This window comes from Ovis aries, chromosome 22 (genome assembly GCF_016772045.2).
Source record: "Ovis aries strain OAR_USU_Benz2616 breed Rambouillet chromosome 22, ARS-UI_Ramb_v3.0, whole genome shotgun sequence".
In the NCBI taxonomy this organism is placed as follows: Eukaryota; Metazoa; Chordata; class Mammalia; order Artiodactyla; family Bovidae; genus Ovis; species Ovis aries.
Genome location: NC_056075.1, coordinates 17030297 through 17058122, shown reverse-complemented (window position 1 = coordinate 17058122; position 27826 = coordinate 17030297). Strand labels below are relative to the sequence as shown.

Below are 27826 nucleotides of genomic sequence, written 5' to 3'. Positions count from 1 at the left end.
ACACACACACAAAACTGAACAAGAAAATCACTTGGTTATATAAAGCATTCCACCCTCAGGAAGACAGGATATAGTAATCAGAAACAGAAAAAAAGGCAAAAATTGACTAGGAACCTGTATTTTTTTTTTTTTTACATAGATAGTCTATTTCCTTCCACCCCTATTCCAGGGCCTCCTGCTGTTCTATTTGTTGGTTACCAAACGTCCCATCTTCAAATCTGTTCCTTCTTTCCATAATCAGCAATATCTAGAAACTGAGTTCCCAAGACAACCACAAATATTTGTTATTCTTTTTGTCGTGTGACTTGCCCTAAAAATAAACTCAGATATCTTTCCTACTATCAAAATGACAGGAAGAATGTAAATGGATATTGGTTTTTTATGCATACCTGTGAAATAACTAAGGCACAATGCCACTTAGGCAAAATTTCTAGGAATACTGTGAAAGTCCTAAAACAGAAAACAATGTAAAAGCTGGGTGTGTTAGAAGATTGTTCCATGTTTAAAATGGATTGTTCCATGTTTAAAATGGAACAAGCAAAAGAAGGCTTGGGGAAAATGGATTAGAATAAGCAGATAAAGTTTACATGCAAACAAGTAAAACAAACAAGGGAACAAACAAGCAGAAAATGTTTTCCTTTAGAAAGGGGGAGGCGAAGAGCAGAGGGAACATTTGCTCTGAGGTCTAGTCAAGGTTTAGCCTCTTTCTGCTGAAATGCCCCCTTGATGTGCCAGCCAAGGACCCCCAAAGACCTCCATTTGAAGCTGACAGTACTTGAAATCAATTCACAAACACGATTTGTTTTCTGTTCTCATGTGACTCTGGAGTGATGGGCTTTAGGGAATGATGGATACAGTCTCTCTTACGGCTCCAACATGGTAATGACCCTACTACACAAATTATTGTGAGTTAGGGAGCTGTCAAATTAAATGAGGTTCAACAAATGGCATTGTCACAATGGCAACAGTGATACTCACAAAACTTTACATTTTGATGGTCTTGACAAGAGTTTGCAAACACGCATTCATGTCCATTCTCTTTTCTGATCTCCAGAGAAACTCTACAGGACGCAGAAGAAACACACACACACACACACAAATCCCATATTCAGGTATGTAAAAGCTGAGGCTAAATAGCAAGGAAACTTGTCCACCCTGTATGTGGCAGGGTTGTACAATTCAACCAAGGCTTCCACGTCCAGCCCCATGTCCTTTTACCTTAGATGTTCTCTATGGCTCCACCTCACCATTCCCATTATCATCCAAGAATCCTAAAACCAATAGAATTTGTGATACAGAGGACTGGAAGTTTAAAAACCATCCTTAGAGCTTTTCGAGAATTCAGTTCAGAAGTAAAACAACAGAACGATTGTGGAGAAACAAACAGGAAGTGTTCAGATGAACTAAGGCAGGATGAAGTCAATAAGGCAACAGGGAAATTCTCTCTCTCTTCCTCCTTCATGTCCTCCCTACTCAGAACTTCCGCAAAGGGCCTATTCTAAGACTCAGGACTTCCCCAAATGACCCTTTCATCCAATATTGGACAGTCTCTTAAATTCCTCTGGCTAACCTGACTCGATGCACGTGAGTCTGGGTGAACTCCCGGAGATGGTGATGGACAGGGAGGCCTGGCGTGCTGCGATTCATGGGGTCGCAAAGAGTCGGACACGGCTGAGCGACTGAACTGAACTGAACTGAACTGAACCGAACCTTCCTGACTGACCAGGAGTAAGTTTCCAATGTTTTCTTGGAACTACCATATCAGTCACATTCATGTCATTATCTCCTTTGACACATGTTCCTTATATTACATGGCCTCTGGATCCTTCCCCATTCTGGACACATCCACCCACCTAGTTTGTCAACATCTCACTTTCGGTGTGATGCACAGAGGAAATGTACCACCCATAATGTGATTTTCAGTTCTTCACTCCATAAATCAATCAAAAGTAAATTGGTATGTACTGAATCACGAGGGACCTTTGGGGGTGATGGAAATGCTCTATATCTTGATGGGGACAAAAAGGGCTGTTGTAAAGGTAAACGAGATAGTGGAAGTCAAGCTCTTAAAAGGGTCCTTCATGCGCTGTGTTCAGTTGCTTCAGTTGTGTCCAACTCTTTGCAACCGCATGGACAGCCCACCAGGCTCCTCGGTCTGTGGGGTTCCCTGCAAGAATACTGGAGTGGGTCACCACGCTCTCCTCCAGGGGATCTTCCTGACACAGGGACTGAACCCCCCTCCTGCATCTCCTGCATTACAGGCAGATTCTTTACCACTGAGCCACTGGGGAAGCCCAACTCCTTTACGCATCACTTCAGATCAGTGCCTTCACGGCGCTATCTCTGCAGTGTTACCTACACACTTCAGGGCAGTGCATTCGGAGAAAGACATTAACAGACTGGAGGAAAGAAGGTCCAAAGAAAACAAAGAAGCTCTTACTCACTGAACGTCCACCAGCATTTTGTCCCTCTCTGTTTGCCCTGTCCAGCTTTGTCCTGCTCTGGGAAAGATATCATCGGTTTTCATCCTGAGGATGAAAACTTCTGGAAGATATTAGGAACCCCATCTAACTTCTGGAATATATTAGGAACTTCTTTACCTTTGTGGGAGAGCATCTGGAAAATCATGATTGCTCCCATGCCTGGTGTTAAGTGTTCTGGAAAGAATCTCATCTCTCCTCTGGAAGAATCTGGGCAAACTTCCTTAGCTAAATCCATCCCAAAGTCTGTAACAGTCTGTCTGGCTTCCCAGGTCCTGGTCCTCATTTCATTTCCACCCGAGGACTAGAGCCTGGCCATATATGTTGACCAAATTGTTAGGGGGCTGACTCCGTCCACTGGTTTCAGTCCGCTCCTTTTACATAGGACCTAAATTCAGTTTCTGATGTTCTCTCTGTGCTCATGCAGACAGATCTCCCTATCTGACAATGTGGCCACAGACCAAGAATGTACTCCTCAGACACCCCCAGAGCTGGACCCCACTCCTCAGATCCAAACCCTTCAACATGACCGTGGCCTGGATCAAACATGAGTTTATTCCCCTCCCTTGGACGTGATGACCTGAACTAATCAGGGCAACTTCCTTTCACTCTCCCCCATCTGCAGAGATGCAGGCAAATCTCATGTTAACGGATATTCCATTTAGAACACTGACAGGAAGGAAAAAACATACAAAGAGCAGACATGTGAGCTCATAGAGAAAAGCCGGCAATTTAGGATTGAGTACAGGGGCAAATAAGTCTAAAAATACTAATAGAAAAACTTTGATTGGTGCTTTTCCATAATTTCATTCATCCATTCATTCATTATGTGCTCACTCATACTTGCACTGATCTGAATCATATTTGATTGCCTGGAGTGTGAGTGGTTCTAGATACATAAATAGGAATAAGACTTAATCCCTGCCCTTAAAGAACACAAAAATTAATGCTCAGAATGTCAATGTCATCATCTCGACCTATTAAACACATTTTTAAATGCTTGGTGTGCTGTTAGAGAAAAGAGAAAGATGCAGTACACTTTAGTAAATTAGATAATTCCATCAACAGTATCAGCTATAATTAGCACAAAATGTCATGTGTGAGCTTCATTTCTTTAGGAACAGTACTGTCAGCCTTGAATCTGGCATTTCTAGGCCTGCATCTCACTTTTGGCCCTCCTAGTTATACCAGGCATTGGCCTCACTTCCTTACTTCCAACATGAGAATAATGGTAGTTCTCATCTCTTAAGATTATTATAAAGGGCAAATGAGGTAGTATATACAAAATGCTCAACATGATGCCTGGAATAACCCTGTTTCTGCTGTGTTTTCCTCTTCAAATATGCATATTATAGTTTTATTTATGCACCTAATATTAACAAGATCTTTCCATTTTTCAATTTTATCTTAGCACCTCTATTTGGGGTTAATAATATCTAAGGTCAGGGGCTTCCCTGGTGGCTCAGTGGTAAAGAATATGCCTACAATGCAGGAGATGTGGGTTTGATCTCTGGGTCGAGAAGATCCTCTGGAGAAAGAAATGGCAACCCACTCCAGTATTCTTGCCTGGGAAATCCCATGGACAGAGAAGCCTGATGGGCCACAGTCCATGGGGTCGCAAAGAGTTGGGCATGAATTCGAGACTCAACAACAACAACAAGGTCAAGTGCAACTGGCCTTGAAAAGAAAATCCTAAGAAGTTACAACAGTAACCAACAGAGTCTCCCACCCCGAACCCTTCACTAGAGACTTCTATCCTTGACTACCTCCCTGTTCCTTAAACAAACCATGCCTCTTCCTGACACAGAGCTTGACATATGCTGTTCCCTTTTTCTGCTCTGTGTTCCCCTTGCCACAGTCTCACCCAGCTTCTGCCTTCTCATTTCTTAGATCTTCATTTCATTTCACTTAATTGTACCTCACTTTTGCTGGGTAGCTGCTGGTCTCCTGACACTATAATGACTGCTTTCATGGACTTCCTTATTCAGTCCTTGCAACAGACGCTCCTCTAGCCCCAAAGAAGCTTTCCACCAATAATTGGATGACCTGTGGAGACAGGACTCAGATGCAGACTCTGTGCCCCATCTCCCTGTCCCCACACTCCTTCACCCTCTCACCCCCCTGCACCCTCTCACCTCCCTAAGCCCTCTACCTCTTTATTCCTCACCTCCCTGACCCTTACCTCCCTGGTACCCATACCTCCCTGCACTCCCACAAAAAAACAGTAATCAACAAAAGGGATAAACTTAGCAGCAGCTGCTGCTAAGACGCTTCAGTCGTGTCCGACTCTGTGCGACCCCATAGACAGCAGCCCACCAGGCTCCCCTGTCCCTGGGATTCTCCAGGGAAGAACACTGGAGTGGGTTGCCATTTCCTTCTCCAATGCGTGAAAGTGAAAAGTGAAATCGCTCAGTTGTGTCCGACTCCCACAACCCTAATCAAAAACCGCCCAGAAATTAAAATTTATGAGAAACTTCTCAAAACTATCACCTACTAGGAAAAGAAGCACATGAAACTTCCCAGGTTAAAACTAAACCAATTGTAGGAAACATTAATGAGAATATCCCATTCAAGTTTCAGTGTTTCAGAGCACATCTGGAGTCTGCATTAAGTTACAGACACTAGGCTTAGAGTGAGATCTGGACAGCTAAAAGCTGATCCCGAGCTTTCCAAAACATTAGCCAACTGGAGCTTGACGGAAGAGGGAAATACAGTAGGAGACTCAGGCCTCTCCAGATTGGAGAATGACAGACATGGAAGGGTCCTGATGATATCCTTGCAAATATCTAAGGGTCTATCCTACGGAGGGAGATTTAGGTTTGGTCCGTCTCTTTGGCCCAGAGGACAGAACAGAGGAAAATGCAGGGAAGGAGAAATGTTTCAATGAGACTTTATAACGATCATATCTTTCTAACAGAGCTGTCTAATATAGTAAGACAACTTTCTCTGGGAGGTGGGGGAGGCAAAGTATAGGAGAGTAAGAAGAAATCTTAACGATTCAAAAGAGAGCCCAGTGTGACTGAGAAGCTGGCCGGTGGATATGCCCAGTCCATGATAACGTTTTCAGACATCCACAGTAGGAAAAATAAAACAATGATCTAAGAACCATTAACAATAAAAAGAGGATAATAATAATATTAATCTGATAGAATTGTGTGATGATAATAATAACACATACAGAAAAAAGTCTTCAACATGAAAGGCAGAAATGAAAACAAACAACAGTGACAAAAAGAGAAAACAGAGAGAATAACACTTCACTTTTTAGCCTCAGAGAAATAAGAACATATTATATCTATGAGGCCAAAGGAGTGCACAGCTTTGTTTAAAGAAACCACCAGGAAATAAAAACGAGCTTTTAGAAATTTAAACCATAAAAGCTGAAATAAGAAATTTTTAAATGTTATGGTTGAAAGATAAAGTTGAGGAAATACCCCTGGAAAGTAGAGCCAACTGTCAAAGAGTAACGAGAGGAAATAAATGACATTTAATTAATATGAGAGACAACATCTGACTAATAGGCCTTCCAGAAAAGAAGAACAGAGAACAGCGTGGGAAGGAAATTATCAAAGAAACCATATGAGAAAATTTTCCCAAACAGAAAGATCTAAATTGCCAGATGGGAGGGGCTGAATGCCCAACACAATGGATGAAAAACACACACCAAAGTACACCAGCATAAATTTCAGTACATAACGGATAAATAAAAATCCTAGACGCTTCCTGGAAACAAAGGACGGGGTTGAAAGAACAAGTGATATAAAAATAATTGGGAGTTAGAATAACATTGAACTTCAAAATTCTGATACACAAAGGCCTCAGCATTTTTCCTCCAGGGCACCTTTTCTCAGGAAGTTACTGAAGGATGTGCTCCACCCAGATGAGGTAGTGAACCTAGAAAGAGGAAGAGATATAGTACAAATCAAGAATTAACACAGGAGAAAGGTCAAGGGAAGTCCAGCAAGACAACTATGAAGTAGGCCAAGAGACCAGCCAGCTTAGACTGGAACAAGACAATAGATTCGGAAAGGGGGTGTTAAGAAAGAACAGACAGGAAAAGAAAAGGGACAACAAAGATTTATTGACTATGCAGGAAATTATATCAAAAGTTTTACCAAAAAAGAATTGCTATCAGAGACATAGATGAAAAAATGAGACCTTATTAACACCAGTGAAAATGAAAAGTCACACAGGAAAGGAAATCTAAGCCACAAACAACACTTAACTTAGATTTGCTATGTTAATTAGCAGAGTAAGCACAAATGCCAAAAGAAATCCTGAAAAGATTTAAAGGGTTAATCTGCAGAACAAGGCTTAGGGGTAAGGGGGCGGGCAGAAAGTGATGGTATGGGTGACTGCAGTTCTTTGCTATGATTATTAAACTTGACTTGCTTCCCTGATAGCTCAGTTGGTAAAGAATCTACCTGCAATGCAGGAGATCCTGGTTCATTCCTGGGTCAGGAAGATCTGCTGGAGAAGGGATAGGCTATCCACTCCACTATTCTTGGGCTTCCCTTGTGGCTCAGCTGGTAAAGAATCTGCCTGCAGTGTGGGAAACCTGGGTTTGATCCCTGGGTAGGGAAGATCCCCTGGAGAAGGGAAAGGCTACGCATTCTAGTATTATGGCCTGGAGAATTCCATGGACTATGCAAAGAATTGGACAGGACTGAGCAGCTGCATGCATTACTTTGATTAAAGTGATATTGACTTTTTAAAGAGAAATCCTACCAGTACATCAAATTTAAAAACTCCTGTAGCCACCAAACTAGTTGATTATCAAGGTCTATAATTCTTTGAGACCTATTTGATGTCCTCATGTTCCCTAGCGGAGTTGTTGATCTGTGCTGAGAAACTTCATTTACAAGGCAGACAAAGGAGAATTGTAGCCAATCTTACTATTATGACACTAAGAGTTTAGTGATTTTTCAGTTTTGCAAATACCTGTTCTTTTTTAATCCAATATAACTTTCTCATTTCATTTTCATTCCTACTTTCATCTGCTTCTGTTATTTGAAATTCAGATTTATTTCTTATCTGCTTAATTATTTAGCAGTCAGTTTCTTTCCATTTAACATTAAAAATTTTCCACAACAATTTTTTATGATTGCAAAATATTATATGCTTACTTTTAAAAATTTGGAAAACACAGAAATAAAAGAGGAAAATAAAAACCCACTCTCTTTTGAGTACTCATAAATAGTCCTTTTAATACTGCATTATATATTTTGCCAGTCTTCCTCCTGTGTATATTTAATGTCTACATTTATAAATTTTTTGACAAAATGGGTCTTGATCAACTTTATAACTGGTTTTTTTCTTAACAATGCTTTTTTTCCTCTTGTCCTTGGAAATTCTTTTACTATATCATTTAATTATTTGATTGTTTCACCTAGGCATGTACATTACTTTATGTTATTTCTGATCATTCACTATCACAACCATGCTCTAATGAGTATCCTTGAAGGTACATCTATGCACATATCCAGGTTGCTTCACTTAGGGTAAGTTCTGATGTGCTTAGTGCTGGGTCAAAGTGAACACATTTTCAAGGTTTTGAATAAGCATAGCCACATTTCCCTCGAGAAAAGCTTACCCACTGCATTCTGGCCAACAATTTGGGAATATTAATTTTCCCACCTCTTCAACAACAATGGACATTTTTTTAAATGAAAACCTTTTCCTATTAATATGTGAGAAATGCAGCCCTTGTTGGGTGTTTAGGAGTCAGTGCAAGACCTTCTGGAATCTGTCTTGGGGATATTCTGGGATATGCAAGTGGTATGACGTCTAAGATCATAGATGCCATGACATGTATGTTTCCTTGACGTCTAAGATCATTTTACATATTACGATGAATCATAAGAAAGTGCCAAGAGTTGACAATTTTTGATCTCACAATACTGTCAGTTTCAAAAGCTTCAACCTAATAAATTTATTTGTCAATTGGGGAAGGTCTCTTAGGTTAAGAACTGGCCAAACTGCCAATGCCTTTTAAAAGTTTCTCTGTTACAGAAGAGCCATCTGTACAACCTGCTCTAATGTGAAGGCCTTGCTGTGTTTCTGCCCACTGGCTGGATGGGGTGGGGTGACTCAAAGTGAACCATGACCGGCATAGGAGGGGGACTCGGTCACTGGAGTCCACTGACAGGTGGCTTTGCTTTAGAGAAGCATTACTGTGAAGCAGCATTCTAGAAAGAAAGTGTAAAATCAGGAAGGGTAAAAAGAAGTCAGAGAAACTTCAGTAACACTTTATGTGTGTGAAGGAATGTCCAGGGGGTGTGGCTCTTGACTAATAAAGAAACATTTACAGCCCCAAAGGAGAAGGCACCTGAGGAGTACCATCTTCTCCTATGGAAAAAAAAGTGTCTCTAACTGTTCAGCGTTCATGTGCACAGATGAATTAGAGGACCAGTTTGGCATGAGTGGGAGCTGCAGAGTTTGGAGGAAAAAAGTATATGTCATCAGTGTCAAGAAGTTCTGCAGGACATCACTAACAAGGAGCTGAATGTAACAGGAGGCATGGTGTCAAGGAAACGGATCTTTCAAAAGACAGAGCAGCTGGACTCCAAAACACTCAGCCACTGACAAGGCGGCTTGGGCACATTCCTTCCCAACTCAGGACTTCAATACTTCTGTCCCTCAGATACTGCTGTAATTTGGAGATCAACTTACAAATTCTACTTTAGGAATTTATCCTAAAGAAACCTTGTGAGATGACCCACAGCAGTTTTTGTAATAGTGAAATATTTGGAAATTTCCTAAATATTCCACAAAAGGTAATGGTTAAATAAATATATGGTATATCTTCAAATAATGGGGTACTATATATGGTCATTAAAAATCATGGTGGACTTCCCTGGTGGTCCACTGGTTAGGAATCTGCCTGCCAGTGCGGAAGACAAGGATTTGATCCCTGGTCTGGGAAGATCTCACATGCTGAGGTACAACTAAACCCATCCATCATGACTACTGAAGCCTGTGCACCCTAGAGCCCGTGTGTGCGTAAGTCGTGCCCGACTCTTTGCGACCCCATGGACTTCAGCCCCCCAGGCTCCTCTGTCCATGAGATTTTCCAGGCGAGGATACTGGAGTGGGTTGCCATTTCCTTCTGCTAGAGCTCGTGCACCACAACAAAAGAAGCCAATAAAACGAGACGCCCATGCACCGCAAATAGAGTAGGCCCCGCTCGGTGCAACTAGAGAAAGCCCGTGCACAGCAACGAAGACCCAGCACAGCCAACAATAAATTAACTGATTAAAAAAAAATCTCACCCCAAAACAATTTGATTGTCCTAGCAAATTATAAAGTAAAATATAAGATTACAATCAGTATGGATAACATGGCTCCATATTTTTAGAAAATAAGTAATAACAATAAGTAGGAGAAAACAGAAAAGGGAAGTTACATGACAATGATGCATGAACAGTGAGTTTACAGAGGATTTTTGTTTTCTTATTTGTTCTTTATATATCCCAAATTTTCTGTAAAAAAACTTGTATCATGTGTGTAATTTTAAAAGACAGCAATACAATTAATTATATTTTAATGAAGAGATCTGAGAAGACTCAAGTGGCCTTCCAGCACGAACGTTCATTGAGTCTTCTTACACTGCCAAATGCAGAAATACCTAGACCACACTTGAACTGTTATTTCCTACAGGAGACCTGGGTTCAGTCCCTGGGTCAAGAAGATCCCCTGGAGAAGGGAATGGCACCTCACTGGGAAATTCCATGGACAGAAGTGTCTGGTGGGCTACAGTCCATGGAGTTGGAAAGAGTCAGACAGGACTGAGCAACTGAGACTTTCTCCATGTCTATCCTGCCCTTATTTTGTCTTAGGATGCATAATTCTCCAAATCATTGGATTTTGCAAACAGATATACCATATGAAACCATAAGGCAGTTCTGGAAAGTGCAACAGTGACTGGGAGCCTGGTGTTTGGGCTGTCTTCATAGTCTGAATCCTGGAGTGAGCTTCCTGAGAAAGACACATTTGTACAAGCGTACACACTTCTTGGCCCTGTAGGGCCTCTGCCTTTCAAGGAAAATGACTGCCATATGGATGGTTTATCAGCACCAAGTTATAAGCCTTCCTATAAAAGTTGCCTTTCCCAAAAAACTTTACAGACAGCTGATGGTAGAGGCTGTAAATAGGATGCCCAGGACAGAAACTGGCTATTTCTAGCTAAAGTGAACATTTGCTGTACTGTCTGCCAAAAATCCGTTTCCCCTTCTTCTGGTACCAGGACTCTGGATTTCCCCTGAGGAATCATGCCCCTTTCACACTCCACCACGTTCTCCAGATATCACTGATTCTTCTTTAGTTCAGGGAAGAGGAAGGGGAGAGGAGAAGCAACAGGATGAAGTCCAGTGAGAATGTGGCTCCCAGCACTCCACCAAACGGGCTCTTACGGAGACCACCATGGACCTCCACTGTGCTAAATGCAACGGTCACTTCTCAGCTTCACTTTATTTGACCCATGAGCAGCATTAGATCCAGCCAACCACTCCCTCCTCTTCCTTAAAAAAAAAAAAATTTATTTATTTTATTTTGGCTGTGCTGGGTCTTCACTGGCTTTCTCTAGCTGTGGTGAGTGGGGGCTACTCTCCAGTCACAGCACACAGGTGTCTGCTGTTGCAGACCACAGGCCCTACGGTGCACAGGCTTCAGTAGTTGTGGCAACTCAGTAGCTGCCGCATGCCAGCTCCAGAGCGCAGGCTCCGTAGTTGTGGTGCATGGGCTTAGCTGCTCTCCGGCACATGAAATCTTCCTAGAGCAGGGATCAAACTGTGTCCCCTGCCTTGGCAGGCAGATTACCAACCACTGGACCAGCAGGAAAGTCCCTTTCTCCTCTTAACACACTTCCTTTACTTGGCTCTCAGGACAACATACTCTCCTAGTTTATCCCCTCCCCCGACCCCAACACAAACACGCACATATACACACTTTCTCTATCTTCTTGGATGATTTCTCTTGTTCCTAGTCATTAAATTTGTAGCATTCCAAGGCTCTGTCCTTGGAATACTTTTCTATCTGCACTTCCATGGTGGTCTCATCCAATCTCACTACATTTAAATCCAGTATCACTGAGTTTCAACACCACCTAACACAACTGGGGATGGTGACTACCTGTTCGTAGTGGCCTGGGTCGTTCCATGGCAGATGCAGAGCTGTGGTTTTCCTGGGGCTGGTGTGGTCGTCCTGGGACTGGTACCTACACAATGGTGTGTGAGGCTAGGTCCTGGGCCCCTGTGCACAGGGCTGTGTCCAGGGATGGCTCTGGACTCGGGATCTTAAGGCAGCCTACCTGCAGTGGGTGGAGCTGTGTGCTTGCTTGGCTAGTTGTTTGGCCCAAGGCATTCCAGTATTCATGCTTACAGAACGAAGCAGGGCTGGGGCTAGGTCCCAAGACCAATAAGGTAGAGAAAGTGTTAGTTGCTGTCGTGTCTGACTCTTTGCAATCGCATGGATCTCAGGAGCCCACCAGGCCCCTCTGTCCATGGGATTTCCCAGGCAAGAATACTGGAGTATTCCCTTCTCCACAGGAATCTTCCCGACCCAGCGATCGAACCCAGGCCTCCTGAATTGCAGGAGGATTCTTTATCATCTGAGCCACCAGGGAAGCCCTAAAAAGGTAGAGAGAGGGTTCCAAGATGGCATTTGCCAGCATTAGTGTCCATTCATAAAATGAGATCCCCAGTATGCCTGCTACCAGAGTTTATGGCCCCAGGGTGAGATCTAAGTTGTCTCCTGCCTCTCTGGGAGGTCTCCAAGATCAAGAGGTGGAGCTGACCCAGGCTTCTTCAAATGACTGCTTCTGCCCTGGGTCTGACAGCACGTGAGATTTTATGTGAGCCTTTTAAGATTGTAGCCTCCATTTCCTGCAGCTGTCTGGGTCTCTCCAAAGTAAGCCTTGCTGGTTTTCAAAGCCAAATACCCTGGGGGCTCACTTTTCCAGAAGAGGACCTACAGCTGGGATGTCCCATGCGGGGCCCAGATCCCTCATGTTTGGGGGAAAACCTCTGTAACTGTGGTTATTCTTTCATTTGGGGGTCACCCACCTAGGGGTCACCAACCCAGAGGCATGGCTCCTGACAATACTGTGTCTCCGCCCTTCCAGCCCATCTCGCTGTAGTTGCTTCCTTATATCTTTAGTTACGGAAGATCTTTTCTGGAGGATTCTGGCCTTTCTCATCAATAGCTGCTCTGTAAATACTTGTAATTTTGGTGTGCCTTTGGGAGGATACGAGCATCCTACTCCATCATCTTGAGAACTCTTCCAAGAAGTGATTGGATTTTGAAGGGAGAGCCAACAGTATTTCCTGACTGGATATGGATAGAAAGCAAAGAGAGAAGTAAATTTGATTCCAAGGTTTTGGGCCTTCCAAAAACTAGGATGGAGTGGCCTTGAGCTGAGAAAGACGGTAGGAGAAACAAGTTTGAGTGGGAAGCTCAGGATCTCAGTTTTGGATGTTTTCAGTTTGAGATGCCTTTGCTAAGAAATTCTATTTGGAGACTTCCTTATGGTCTGGTGGTTAAGACTCTGCACTTCGACTGCAGGCAGCACAAGTTCAATCCCTGGTCAAGGAACTAAGACCCTGCGTGCCGCATGGCAGGGTGAAAAAGGAAAGGAGAGAAGCGCCCATTTGATGCGGAGATTTTGAAATAAGCAGATGAATATACAAGTCTGGAGTTCAGAGGAGAAGACGGTACTGGAGAAACAAATGTGGGTCCCAGATCTGCCCACCGACAGATCAACACCAGCTCTGGGGCAAGTTGAGCCCCTCAGCCAGCCATCCTGGGACCGGGCCTTACTTATCAGCAGGCCAACACAAATTTCAGTACATCCCAGATCCTGTAGCCAACTGTGTGAAGAACTGGCCCCACCTACAAGCCGTCCAACACCTGCTCTCAGACCCCTGGGTTCTGCAGTCAGAGACTCTGGGACCTGGTCCTATCTACCAGTGGGCCAGCACCAGCCCTGGGACACCCTAAGATCCAGTCCCACCCACCTGCAGGCTGACACTAGCTTTTGGACACCCTCAGGACCCTATAACCAGAGACTTTGAGATCTAGGTCCATGCACTAGTGGATCCAGGATCCCCTAGATCCCCTGGGCTCTAGCCCCAACCACTATCAGGTCAATACTAGCCCTGAGACCCCTTAGGCCCTGACCACTCCCCCACCAACAGATCAACGATGGCTCTGAGATACCTTGGCTATTCAACTAGCTGCCCCAGTTTCTGGCCCCACTCACCAGCAGGCCAGCACCAGCTTTAGGACACCCCAGAACCCACAGCCAGCTGTGTCAGGAGCAAGCTCCTCCTGCCAGCAGGCCAACACTAGATCAGGGAACCCTGACCCTACAATCACTATTCTAGAACCTGGCTCTGCCCACCACTGAGCCAGCACTAGCCTGGAGACTCCTGGGGTTCTGCAATCAGCTGCTTCATGACCCAGCCCCACCAACCCACAGCTAGCAGCCTCCACACAAAGCAGGACCAGTAACCAACCAGACTGGGAGCCAGCCATACCTACCAGACCATCCACAGCAGTCAGCCCGCCACAAACAAAAGACAGGCAGCACCCTCCTGGGGGCACACCGAGAGCATATAGATTTGGCGACCAGAGGGGAGTGCACTGCTGGGACTCATAGGACGTCTCCTACAAAAGGCCACTTCTCTAAAGTCGGGAAATATAACCAACCTACCAGATACACAGAAATAAAAACAGCAAGTTAGGCAAAATAGGTGACAGAGGAACATGTTCCAAAGGAAGAAACAAGATAAACTCCCAGAAGAAAAACTAAGTGAAGTTGGAGATGGGCAATCCATTCAGCAAAGAAATCAAGGTAATGATTACAAAGATCAAAGAACTCAGGAGAAGAATGGACGACAGGGTGAGAAGTTAGAAGGTTTTAACAAAGAGAAAACACAACAAAGGAACAGAGGTGAAGAGTACAATACCTGGAATGAAAAATACAGAAGGAGGGATTGTCCTGCTGGTCCAGTGGTTAAGAATTTGCCTTGCAACGCAGGGTATGTGAGTTTGACACCTAGTCGTGGAACTAAAGATCCCACATGCCGCAGAGCAAGTAAACCCGCACACCACAACTAGAGTCCATTGACATGACAGAGATCCCATATGCCACAACCAAGACCCAAGGCAGCCAAATAAATATTCAAAAAATACACTCGAAGGAATCAACAACAGACTAAACGATATAGAGGAACAGATCAGTTAATGAGAAGGGTGGAGGAAATCACTGAAGCTGAACAAAAAATGAATTTTAAAAATGAGGAAAGTTTAAATAAAGAGGCCTCTAAGCAGCAGCAGCAGCAAGACGATATCAAGCATTCTAACATTTGCATTATAGGGTTCCCAGAAGGAGAAGCGAGAGGGAAAGGGCAGAGAACATATCTGAAGATACAATAGCTGAAAACTTCTTTAACCTGGGAAAGGAAACAAACCTCCAGGTCCAGGAAACACAAAAAGTCCCAAATCAGGGTCTACTCAAAGAGATCCTTATCTAAAATCCTCATCTAAAATTATAACCTCCCTAGACTCCTCAGTCCTCTTCCCTGCTTTAGATTACTTTTCATCACTAAAATATATCTTATCTTTTTCCTTTGCTTATTATCGGTATGCCACCCAGAACATAAACCCTGTGAGGTTAAGGATTTTGTTTTGCTATCCACTGCTATCCTCAGTGGCTAGAACAGTGCTTGATATATATTCTTTGCTCAGTAAATATTTGTTGAATGAATGAGTCCATCTTCCTTCAGTTGGCTCAGCAGTGAAAGCACAGGGTCCTAAACCACTGGACTAGTAGGGAATCCCCTGCTGTTGGTTCTTATCCTTTAAACATAATCAAGTCCACTCTAGTCTGCAACATTCTTCCTTTGAACTAACTCACCCCTCAAGTCAGCTCTCTTTCCCTCCACCACCTCACTTCCTGAGTCATGTAATAAGCTCAATGTTCCCACTTTCTTAATATCTGCTGTTTAACCTCTTAATATTCTACTAAGTCAGTTTCCACCAAGAATATTCATAAGCTCCAAATTCCCAAACCTGATCACATCTCTTCCACTGTAAAATGTACCATTAGAGTTTGAAGGGTTTTGCTGGAGGGATTAAGGGTCTGTGGGTAGGAAATACTAAAAAGGGCCTCCCAACTCCCAAAAACCTTAAACTATGGGGCAGGGGTCGAGGCGGGAAGTGTGCTAGAAAAAGAGAAAATACGATTCTTCCTCTCATTCTCCTTCTTGCCTAATCGGAAGATTTGGCACTTCTTCTAGAAGCTTTGGTCTCAAGACACTCTCTTTCTTGGCTACCAGGTTCAGACTCTCCTTGGCTTTCTTTTACCTTTCTAGGCTTTCTTTCTGAATCTCTCTTCTTAAGTCCTTTCTCTTTCCATTCCTTTATTGTTGGTGTTTCCTTGGGTTCCGTTCTTCAGCCTCTCTGTTTTCATTCCCTATAGTTTCCAGAGTGACTCATACTTCAAATGTTCATATTTTCAACCACTGACTCCATGCTCCAACTCCAGCTCCCATTATCTCTTGATTTTGCTCAAACCTCTACAAGCTTTAGACTCAAATTTCCAGCAACCAACAAAATAGCTCTGCCATGATGTCTTATAAACATCTCATATTTAGCATGTGCCAGGATGAACTTATTATCTCTCTCAGCCCCTGCCAAATCCTCTCTCCTTCCCCCATTCCTAGTCTTATCCATAAATATGTATTAACCCAATCATCCACAGCTAAACTTGAGAATAAATCTTAACATCTCCATCTCCTTCTCTCCCAAAAAACCACCCACACTCTACCTCAGACTCTACCTTATAAATATTGCTTAAATCCAGCCCCTCCCATCCATCCCCCTCCCCTGTGTGCATGCGCAGTAATCCAGCGATCCCATGGATTGTAACCTGCCAAAATCCTCTGTCCATGGGACTCTCCAGGCAAGAATACTGGAGGTGGGGTGTTGCCATGCCCTCCACCAGGGGATCTTCCCAACCCAGGGATCGAACCCAAATCTCCTGCAGCTTCTGCATTGCAAGTGGATTCTTTACTGCTGAGCCACCAGGGAAACCCACCCTCTTCCCCTACCCACCATCAATGCCTTAGGCAGGTCCCCATCATCTCTCACCTAATGGACTATTGCCAAAGCCCAATACTAGTCTCTTCCCATTGCTCACCAACTTCTTGGTTCATTCCTGCCACAGTATCTCACAAAGCCAAGTCTTATGACCACTAAGTATGATGATTGCATAACTGAAAATACTTTGATATACGCTCTCACATTCTTGTAGAAATCTGTATCTGCATCCTAAAAAAATTTTTTTTCCCTCAAAAACTGTCAGTGCATTAGTATTAAGAAATGATATTAATGGCAAGCATCACCTCTTCTGAGATAAGACAGCATGACCAGGGCAAATAAGCAGAGGTCTCAGATCTCCCTCACGATACTCATTAACTTGGAGCCAACCAAAGCACACTGTGGGTGCTTCCCTTGTGGTCCAGTGATTAAAAATCTGCCTTGCAATGCAAGGAACAGAGGTTCGATCTCTGGTCTGGGCAGATTCCACATGCTGCCGGGCAACTAAGCCCATGTACCACAACTGCTGAGCCCACACTCTAGAGCCTGTGAGCCACAACTACTGAAGTCCGTGCACCCTAGACCTGGTCTCAGTGAGAGGCCCGCTTGCGCAACTAGAGAAAGCCCTTGCGCAGCAGTGAAGACTCAGTACAGCCAAAACTATATAATTTTTTTTTAAGTGCACTATGGGAGATGAGAAGTGGGACGTGATGGGAGGGGAGAGGGAACTCTTTGGGAAGCCCCCGTGTTTGTTGTTTTGTCTTGCTTTGTTTTGCTTGTTTGTGTGGGGGTTTTGCCTCTGTGAACTGGTAACCTTAGGTCTACCATGAGTATACAGAGACTTAGAACTGTTCTCCAAAAATGGCATTACTTGGCCAAGATACTAAGCAGTGGGACAGGAGCTCACTCTGCAGTTTAATGGAAGTTTGTTCTCAGTAGAAAAGGGGGAAAGCAAGAAAATGGGCCCAGAGAAGGGTCCTTCCTGAATGCCTTTATGCCTCTGGACAAAAATATTGACAGAATCCTGACACCATTAGTTTCGCTATCCTCTGAAATATGACTCTATGGCAACAGAATTTTTCTTTCCTGGATCCTAGTGAGATTTTATGGGTAAAGGACTGAGATATCTTCCCACTCACAGAAGGGGGACCTAGAATTTGGTGACTGTATTATTTCAGGATCCAAATGGATCTAAGGGAGTCAAGGGGAGACCACTCATTCCTCATCTCCAACACTGAACGAGGGTGAATCTCCCTTAATGCTTCCTTAAACTCCTTTTAGAATAAGATGAAAAACACTGTTGACTTAAGAAAAATGCCCAACGTGGGAGTTGCAAGTTACGTTTTATTTGGAGCCAAATGAGGAATATAGATGCGGAAACAGCATTTCAGACAGCCCTGAGAAACTGCTCCACAGAGTGAGGTGGAAGGTCAGTACATGTGTGATTTTGGTGAAGGGGGAGCACATGCACTTAAGCATATATTTTTGCAGAAGGTTTCTGCTAATCAAAAGAAGCAGAAACAAAAGAAGAAATTTAGTGCTTTTCTAGATGAGATAAAAGAACTGAACTCATAAAATCAGCTTCTGAAAGTATCTATCTGAAGACCTGTTCTGCCAGTTTTTCCAGAGCCTCATTTCTGCTCTCTGCTCTGAACTCCCTTCAGGGGATGTTAAAAGTCAGCAGCTGCAGCAGCACATGGTTTTATGCTTGTAAAGGTAGATGGCAAGGGCCAATGTGTAGTTACAACAAACACATTCATCCTCGCACACATACAGAAAATACCTCTTTTCTTTTCTTTCAAGGATAAGGCCTTCAGTTCAGTTCAGTTCAGTCGCTCAGTCGTGTCCGACTCTTTGCAACCCCATGAATCACAGCACACCAGGCCTCCCTGTCCATCATCAACTCCCGGAGTTCACTCAGACTCGCCGCCATTGAGTCAGTGATGCCATCCAGCCATCTCATCCTCTGTCGTCCCCTTCTTCTCCTGCCCTCAATCCCTCCCAGCATCAAAGTCTTTTCCAATGAGTCAACTCTTCACATGAGGTGGCCAAAGTACTAGAGTTTCAGCTTTAGCATCATTCCCTCCAAAGAAATCCCAGGGTTGATCTCCTTCAGAATGAACTGGTTGGATCTCCTTGCAGTCCAAGGGACTCTCAAGAGTCTTCTCCAACACCACAGTTCAAAAGCATCAAGATCAAATAAATTTTGCAAAGGTAGAAAAAATGGTAGAGGGAAAGCCTGCTTCCAAAAATAGATATGATGCAGGAAAGAGAGGAAAATATTTATTTATTTTTTGGTTGGATATAAGAGGATGTTGCTTTGAGAAGAGAATACACTGAGATAGAAGATTTCATGGAAATCTAAAATATTGCAATTGAATGGAAGTTCATACTAGAGATAATTAAGGAAAATTGAATCAGTGATATAGAGAATAATCTTAGGGAAATATTGTCAAAATACAAAGAAAAATAAAGGAAAGAAAGGAAGAAAGATGGAGTAAGTTCAGAGATAAGAGATCCAAATAATAAGTCACTGAAGAAGAAAAGCAAATGAACAAAATACGAACACTGATTCAAGTTATGACCAGAGAAATCTTTCTTGCCCTAAAGAAGTTGTGAATTTGGAAATCAAGAGGGTTTACCATTTTCTAAGCAAAATCTATAAAAGAAAGTCTATACTTGGTTGTCTTACTGTGAAAATTATGTCAGGAGTAGAGAATAGAAAATTATTCAAGCTGAAAAACAGTGTCCTCAAACTTCTTTACAGAATCAAACTCCTCAAAACAATAGAGGAATACCTCCAATTACTTGAAGGGGATAAGGTATCTACATTTAGACAAGTTGTCACTCTCTTACCACATTGATGCCCTTCTAAAAAATTACTTTCATAGGTACCAGATCATTATGAAAGGAACTAAAATTAAGAACTCAAAAATAAAGACAGTGAGAAAAGAACTACATGGAAATTAATTAAATTCACACTAATGGGTACAGGGTTTCCTTTTGTGGTTCTAAAATGTTCTAAAATTGATCATAGTGATATCTGTACAATTCTGTAAATGTGTTTAAAAACAATGAATCATTTTTTTTTAAAGCAAGTATCATTTCTCTAATTGTTTAAGCAAGCTTATATACAGGTATTTTGTTTTAAAAAACATATGTATATAATTTTTCTCTTACAGTAATTCATTTCAAGAGCAATTTCATTATGTATCTTCTACAGAGCCCCAAACCGAGGCAGCCAGCATATTCAAATAAACTCCAAGGAGTGGGCATGCTTCAGGCCAGCTCCTCATTAGAAACTCCAGCATGGAGGCTCTGGAGACCAACACGTGGAAGGTCTTTTAGGGAGAGCTGAAATGTTCAGATAAGTGAGTTCTGGAAAGAAGGGGTAGCTGGGGGGCTCTGGATTTGAAAGAGACACATGTACCCCAATGTTCATCACAGCACTGCTTATAATAGCCAGGACATGGAAGCAACCTAGATGTCCATCAGCAGACCAATGGATAAGAAAGCTGTGGTACATATACAAAATGGAATATTACTCAGCCATTAAAAAGAACCCATTTGAATCAGTTCTAATGAGGTGGATGAAACTGGAGCCTATTGTACAGAGTGAAGTAAGCCAGAAAGAAAAACATCAATACAGTATACTAATGCATATATATGGAATTTAGAAAGATAGTAATGATAACCCTATATGCGAGACAGCAAAAAAAAAAACTGAATCATAGGCTTTAAATGTGTTATTACATGGTGTGTGAACTATATTTCAAAATAATAAGATCAACAACTATGGCTTCGAATGTCAACCTCAGCACTTACCAACTGAGAGACTTTAGGAAGGTCAATAAACTACTTATTCCTTGGTTTCTCATTTTGTAAGAGAGGGACAGTACCAACTTCAAATAGTTGTTTGAGAACTGCAAGTGGACTGGAACAGCATGTGGCTCAATACACTCTATAAACCTGTGGGTTAATAAACTAAGCCATCACCACACCCATGTATTAAATACTTACTGTATTAGTTTCCTAATGGCTGCCATAACAAATTACCATAAACTCAATGGCTTAAAACAACACACATTTACTCTTATAATTCTGAAGTTACCAAGTCTGAAGTCAGTTTCATAGGACTAAAATAAAGTGTGGGCAGGGCTGCCTTTCCTTTTCCATCTGCTTGACGGCATTCTGTGCATTCCCCATTTTTGGGCTGTGGCCTCTCTCCCTGTCCAAAGCCAGTAGCACAACATGTGGCTACAGTGATTGCACTGCCTTCTTCTGTGTCAGGTCTCCTTCTTCCTCTTTCTTATTAGACCATCCGTGATTATCTAGGATAATCTTCCCAGTTTAAATTCCTTAATTGAATGACATCTGCAAAGACTCTTTTTCCATATAAGGAAACATTCATAAATTCCAGGGATTCAGCGCTGCAATCTTTGCAGCCTACCACCATTATTATATCAACCAAAAAAGAAGAAAAAGAAAATAAATGTATGAAAAAGCCTTTATGATTATTTGCAAGTACACACACACACACACACACAAAGCAATAAATAAAAAAGACATTAAGCAAAAGATGGTATCAAGAACATTTGACACAGCTTACATTAGAAAATATAAGTACTGGACACTGTGCTTAGTCGCTCAGTCATGTTTGACTCTTTGTGACCCTGTGGACTGCAGCCCACCAGGCACCTCAGCCCATGGGGATTCTCTAGGCAAGAATACTGGAGTGGGTAGCCTTTCCCTTCTCCAGGGAGAAGACCCAGGTCTCCTACCTTTCAGGCGGATCCTTTATCAGCTGAGCTACCAGGGAAGCCCACTGCACTATTACTTTCTATTTACCAATCCTTGTTCACTGGAAGCTTTTAAAGTCCTCTGTATCCTGCCTGTTCAGTGCAATGCCTACAAAACTATTTTGCTGATGACACATGGCTTCAGATGTCTTTTGTGCATGGGTGTCTGAGTCTTTATCCACTTGAGCAATCCTGTTGCAACTTTATAGTTCAGAAATTCTGACCCTCACCTCCTAAATCTTGCCAACCAGATCCACCTCTTGGCTCTAGCCATGGGGCCTGCAATTATTATTTGGAAGGGAAAGATCTGGCAATTTTCATTCATACCACACTTCAATACTTCCTAAAATTATGTAGCGATATAAAGTTCTTCTGCCTTAGATGCTGAGAATTTTATCTCCTCTTCTTTCATCATTCTCAAAACTTTATTGAACTACTCCTTCTCTGCATCTACTTTACTTCTTTTTATAGTCTTAAGTCTCCATCACCACTCCCCATCCTTTTCTGATAAGCTGTAATATAAAGTGATTCCCTGGATTCTTTCTCCTGGAATGAAAATGCGTAGGTAACAATAAAAGCATTTAAAAGTTAATGCACATACACTATAATTTCACATAGGAGAAAATTATGGTTGAGGAGGGATTACCATATAATTGAAATGACTGGATAAATTTACAAATATCCAATTTCATATCCTAAAAACAGAATACATCTTATTCACAAGCATTCACAAATTTGTAAAACTTCACTACATGCTTTGGTTCAAAGAAACCTCAGAATATTAAAGCCATATTCTCTAATCCTTGTGAAATAAAATGAAAAATTAATTTAAAATAATGATTTAAATAAAAATGACAATTACTTGGCTAAGAGACAATAAATGCAATATCAAACTTTTTTGGAAATATAATACCATAGATTAGAAATGCATTGGATCTATTCAAAGTTGTAAATCTCTGTATAAAAACATTAAGATTTCAGAAAAACTGTTATAAATATAGCATAAAAACTTGAATATATTTATTATATCAAGAGTTCACATAAATTAATTTCAAACATAAAATCCAATGAGTAAGAAACAGGCAACGAGAGAGCATATAAAAGGAGAATACTATGTGCAAAATGTTAAGTTCACTGGCAATTAAACAAATACAAACTAAAACAACATAAAAGTGGGTAAGACTATTAAAAAAAACCTAATCTCTCAGGGATGTAGCAAAACAGGAACTGCTGTGGAAGCACGAAGGGTCTCACTTTGGTAAAGCAACTTGCTGACAGTAACCAAAGAACTTTAAAAAATTTTACAAATTTTAATCCAGTCATTCTGCTTCTGGGAATCTATCCTCAGCATGCAACCCCACACATGGAAAAACTTCACACACAAAGATGTTTACTGGAAATGGCAACAGACTAAATGTTCAATAACAGGGACATGGTTAAACTATGTGACTATAAAAATTATGCTAACAAAGACTATGCTATGAGGCAGAAAATACCTGTCCTTTATTACTGCACTAGAAGTCTGGCTTTAAAATTGTATATTCAAGCTCACAATCACAGTGCCATCTCTTAATTTTGCAAAGTCCTAATCTAGTAAGTGCTAAAAGAGGGAGAACCCGGGCTAGAAAAAGGAGCTGCAAGGAAATACACCAAAATACTGTCATGAGTGATTGTTTTTCTTTTCTTCTCCAATTCATATTTCATGTGTTTGTTTTTTTTTTTTAAACAAGTATGTGCCATATTCCTTACATCCTCACGGATATAAAGGAATTGTCCACATCCTTTCTGTGGATGGAAATACCTCTTTATGTAGGGCGTGTACTGCCATTGTTCCTGGGTCTCTAAATTCATTTTGAAATTCCAGCACAAAAACTGTGGGATGGAAGTATGTTAGCCAAACTCTTTCCCGCCTTCTCTACTCCAACAACTTCTCTTTTCCTTATAATTCCTTCAAGTTTCCAAACCTAAAGAAATTCCATCCATCCTCCCTGCACTCACTTTCCTCCTTTGTGTCTGGGATCCTTCTCACCTCAATTCTGCAGTGCAGAGGGTGTCCCTGCCACGTTGCTCCCAGCCTCAGAGTTCGGAATCCTTGCTAGCCCCAGCTCTCTGGCACTCCAGACACCCAGCAAAGTACTCGGGCAGCCACTACTTCCCAGGTTGGAGGCAGAGAATGAAAGCAGCTTAAGGAATCTTGGAGACACAGATAAAAGGTGGGAGATAGTCAGGAAATCCAACACAGGGCCTTTTTTGTGTAATAACAGATTGTACGTGATTAAGATTCAGATTTTGTTTCTTGTGTGGCAAAATTCTGGGATATACACTTACTGAAAGAACAGATGAATGAAAGAATTAGGTTTCCTATCATCCTGCAATGATGGAGCTGATCAGTAACTCCAAGTGGTAGCTTCAGTGGGTGGAGGTCTGGGGAGGGAGGGCTTGGTTGTTCGGGACCAAAATAAGTCCTGAGACTAAGACATACAATGAACTTATGACGTGGCCGTTGAAATGTGGCCTAAGTAGGGGCAGATTTACTGCCACCTGGGAGCTTGTCAGACATGCAGAATCTCAGGCCAACACTCTAGAGCTGCTGGACCAGAAACTGTGCTTTAACAAGGTCCGCAGTGACGCACACGCACTGCACACTGACGTATAAGAAACACTGTCTCAGAGCACACACACACGCTCACCAAGACAAAGATGGCACCGCAGCCAATCTGCACTTTCATCAAACCATCCAGAGGTTTGATGTTTCTTTACTGCAAGGGCTGCCCTCAATTTTGGTCTCCCTCCAAACTTTTTCAGGGAATGGAGCCCACAGGAAACAGACCAGGGGATGTGCCCCACTCTGCACAGGCAGGTGGGATTAAACATTAATTCTCTTGAGCATACCACTGATTATGGAATCAGAAGCAAGCAAAAGACCACACAAGGGAGAAAACACACTTAAAATGTGGTTTGGCCAAGTACAAGCGAGACCAGTCACTGCCATTTGTAAAAACTGTTTACCAAATGGGCCCAATGATCTTGCAAGACAAACTTTGGATTTCTGCCTTCAAATCTCCAGGATGAACATGTAAATAGGCTCCCTACTTGAAACTTAGAAAATGTGGAAAAGAGCTTTTTACTCTTAAATCTAGCCTGTAGTTTAGGTAAGAGAGAAAACTGGTCTTTAAGCACCGAGGGACTTGGAAGATGCTTACTGCGGGCTCCAGACTCTATTCTTCTTTCTGGGTCCCACTGAAGTGCCCCATCCTTTGAGAAGTTTTCCCCAAAATCATCACTCCCTATTCTGGTTCCCGGGAGATTTTCCTGAAACTTTTAGTATGGCTCTTAGGGAAGGAAGTACGAGAACTTAATCTATTAGGAATCCAGGCTTTGCCGCTGGACTATAAGGGTCTAAATTCCCCCCTTTGTCTATGAATATTACTAGCTGGGTGGCCTTGGCCAGGTAACTTCCCTCCATAGCTGTCAGATGGAGAAACCTGTATCACAGGAAGTTTTCGTGAAGGTTACATGAGATAACGCACATAAAAATGACAGTGCCTGCCACATAATAAATTTCCAGTGTTAGCTATGATTATTAGCACTTCGCAGAGTCTGGCTTCAATTAGAGTTGGTTGTATGTATGTCTGCCTTCCTTGCTAGACTGTGAGCAAATTGTTTACACCCCACATCTGCCACAGGGTCTTACAAATGGAAGATACAATAATATTTGTCAAATGGGTTTGAAGGTATGCCAGGAAGAGGAAAGGGAGGGTGCTGGAAACAAGTTTAATGTACTTTTGATTTTATCCAGGACCAACCTCTGCGATACTTGTTTGTCTTCCATTTCCAGAGCACATTGTCTCAGACTTTGGCTGCTGTAAACGGGGCTGGAAGAACACTGTTTCTACAACCAGATGCTCTATTCAGCGATATGAGGTAGTGCTATGAGGCATCTGAAATCTCCAGTTTGGCCCTGGGCTGGAAGGGGAGTTGGGGGCTGAAGTTCAGCCAGAGCTAGATTGGCTAAACTGGGTGCCCTAGCTAGCATAGGGTCACATCAGCTCTGAGGATCACCCACCTAGAAGAGATGTGTTTTGATTCTCAGTGTATTCACCTAGAGGGATGTCTCTACATACTGCACAAAAGAGCTGTTTGCACCAGCAGGACTCCCCTGCAAACTCAGAGGGCCCCTTGAAAACCAGCCTACTGACACTTGGATGAATATCAACTAAAATAATGTCACTTTGCTTACTGTTTATTGAGCACCCATTATGTGCTAAACACTGTGCCTGACACTGCAGATCCGAAGGATAAAGAAATTACAGTCGGGGAAGGTTGGGAAGTGATGCAGAAAGCAGGAATATGGACAAGTACAACAAGTGCCGCCTTAGGTGTGAGTACGGAGGTAGTAGAAGCATCCAACAGATGGCTGATATAAGGCTCAAAGGGTTGGAGAAGGCTTGGAGGAGGGACTAACAACCAAGATAAACCAAGGAGCGATCACAACAGCTAACATTTATTGAGCACATACTACATACATCTGGCCCTGTTCTGAGAAGCCTGCTTGAGAACCCTCATTTAGCACCCTGTGAGGTAGATAACATTATTCTCTCCATTTTAAAGATGAGGGGACTGAGGCTTAAAGTAAATGGTGGAGCTAGATTCAAACCAAGCTGGAGCAGCTTGGTTCCAGACTAAACGGGAAGGAGAGAGCTAAATCAGCCTTAAAGGCAGAGACAAGTGTCTTGCAACAGTCTAGAAGGAGGAAAGACGCTCCCCAAGTCCCTTGAGGAACTAAAAGTGTCTGGGGGTGGGGGCAGAAGTTCCAAGATGACTCAGCTCCATCTGCAGGTTAGAAGGGAAACCAGAGGCAGGGGACAGTCTGCTGTGGACTTCTGAAAACTAGCTGTGTGACTCCTGCCATTTAACCCTTCTTGGCTTCAGTCATAAAAGGCAGTAATTGCCCTTTCATAAAAGGCAATAATAAAAATGCCTGGACTCTACCATAGAGAGTGGCCACAGGCACCAAATAAGAAAAAATGCATGTAAACTTGATAGCAAAGCGCAGATTGCTTCGCAGACTTAAGATTTCATCAATATCATTTCCCCAGTAGCTTCAAAGATTTGCAAACATAATCAACAGTGTCAGGGCAGTAGCAGGAGACTTTGAATTGGAGCAACAGAATGGGGAAACAGCCCCTTGGACCCTGTGTCCATCACCTGCATCTAAACTCACCGCTTACTGTGTGATGCCAAGGCAAGCTACTCTCTTACTACCTCAACGCCATCATCTGGGAAATGGGGGTGATGATAGCATTCACTTTATAAGTCGCGGGGAGTGGCTTAGGACGGCTCCCAGCACAGAGGAAAGACGAAAATGTTAACAGCTATCATTTTTATCATTATTAGGAACTCTATTGGCTACTCATCCCATTCCTCCACATTCAATGTGATAAAAACACATGGGGATACTAGAAACCGGAGGTAATGAAGGTTTACAATCCTACACAAGCACGCTGCTGCAGACATTCTTCCTGGCTCCCATGGGCTGGCAAGCAGCTGGCTCTCTGTGTTCTCTGTCCTGGCAGAAAATGCCCAAAAGAGGTAAAAGACAGAGATCGCACACCATCTGTGCAAACCAGGCTGCTCTCCTAGTTTTTAGACAGAATCTAAAGTCAGTCAGTCAGATAAGCCTTACTTTTTTAAGATAAAACTGTTCTTGGAGACTTCCCTCCCCTCACCCCACCCCACCCCCATACTCATGCACACTCCCCCACACCTCCCAAGAAACGTTTAGCCTTTTGCAAGACACACTCTGGGGTCCTGTTGAGACAGCCTCTTGCCACATTAACTTCTCTGTCTAATTCCAGGCAGAGAAGTCTTTGCTAATTTCACAACAGGAAAGCACACAGGAAATTCAAGAACAAAGCAGATCTACACGGGCAGCCCAGCATCTTCCAGCAAACGCGGTGAGGTACTGACCCGAAGCAAGACGACTCCGGACTGCAAAAGAGGCAGCTGCCTCCTAAACTGTGAGGGGACGGAAGAAGTCTTTTGCCTCTAAAAAACCAGATCTGAATACCAATTGCTCATAAATATTCATGAGCTGCTCCAGCTTGCTCAAGAGTCACCCTTGACTGTAACCCTGGAGCTTGGCTTTGTAAAATATTCCCCAAAGTTTTTTCTCTCTGCCTCCTCTCGGAAGGAGAGGGTGGGAAAGTGTATATAGGGCTTTTTGCCTCTTGCTCTTTCAAGTACTTGCTTTTGGTCTGGGCTTTTGGTTTCCTTTTTTTGTTTTTTTATTTTTATTTTTTCCTGGTCTTAAGGATTCAGATCAAATCAATTTTGCTCTTACCCCTTCTATCTTCCATAATTGGCAGCTTTTGTTTTCTTCCTCTTTGCTCTTTACTTTTCAGCCTCTGCTTGCTGTGGTCGGTCTCAGTGAAAGAGGTACGCAAG

The 27826-nt window shown here is 42.7% G+C and overlaps 1 protein-coding gene across 6 annotated transcripts in view; it reads right to left on the bottom strand.

The window, feature by feature from the left end:
* Positions 1 to 27826, bottom strand: part of LOC101107489 (ectonucleoside triphosphate diphosphohydrolase 1) — a 203407-nt gene that overhangs the window by 175107 nt on the left and 474 nt on the right. The window contains exon 1 of one of the 6 annotated variants that reach the window (XM_042239022.1): positions 27723 to 27810. The exons of 4 other annotated variants lie outside the window; for them this stretch is intronic. In XM_042239022.1, the coding sequence (XP_042094956.1) occupies positions 27723 to 27738 (16 nt within the window). In that variant the 5' untranslated portion in view covers positions 27739 to 27810. Of the gene's footprint in view, positions 1 to 11609; positions 13952 to 27722; positions 27811 to 27826 lie in introns of those variants that run through there. One more of the 6 variants, XM_060405072.1, reaches the window with a different exon arrangement.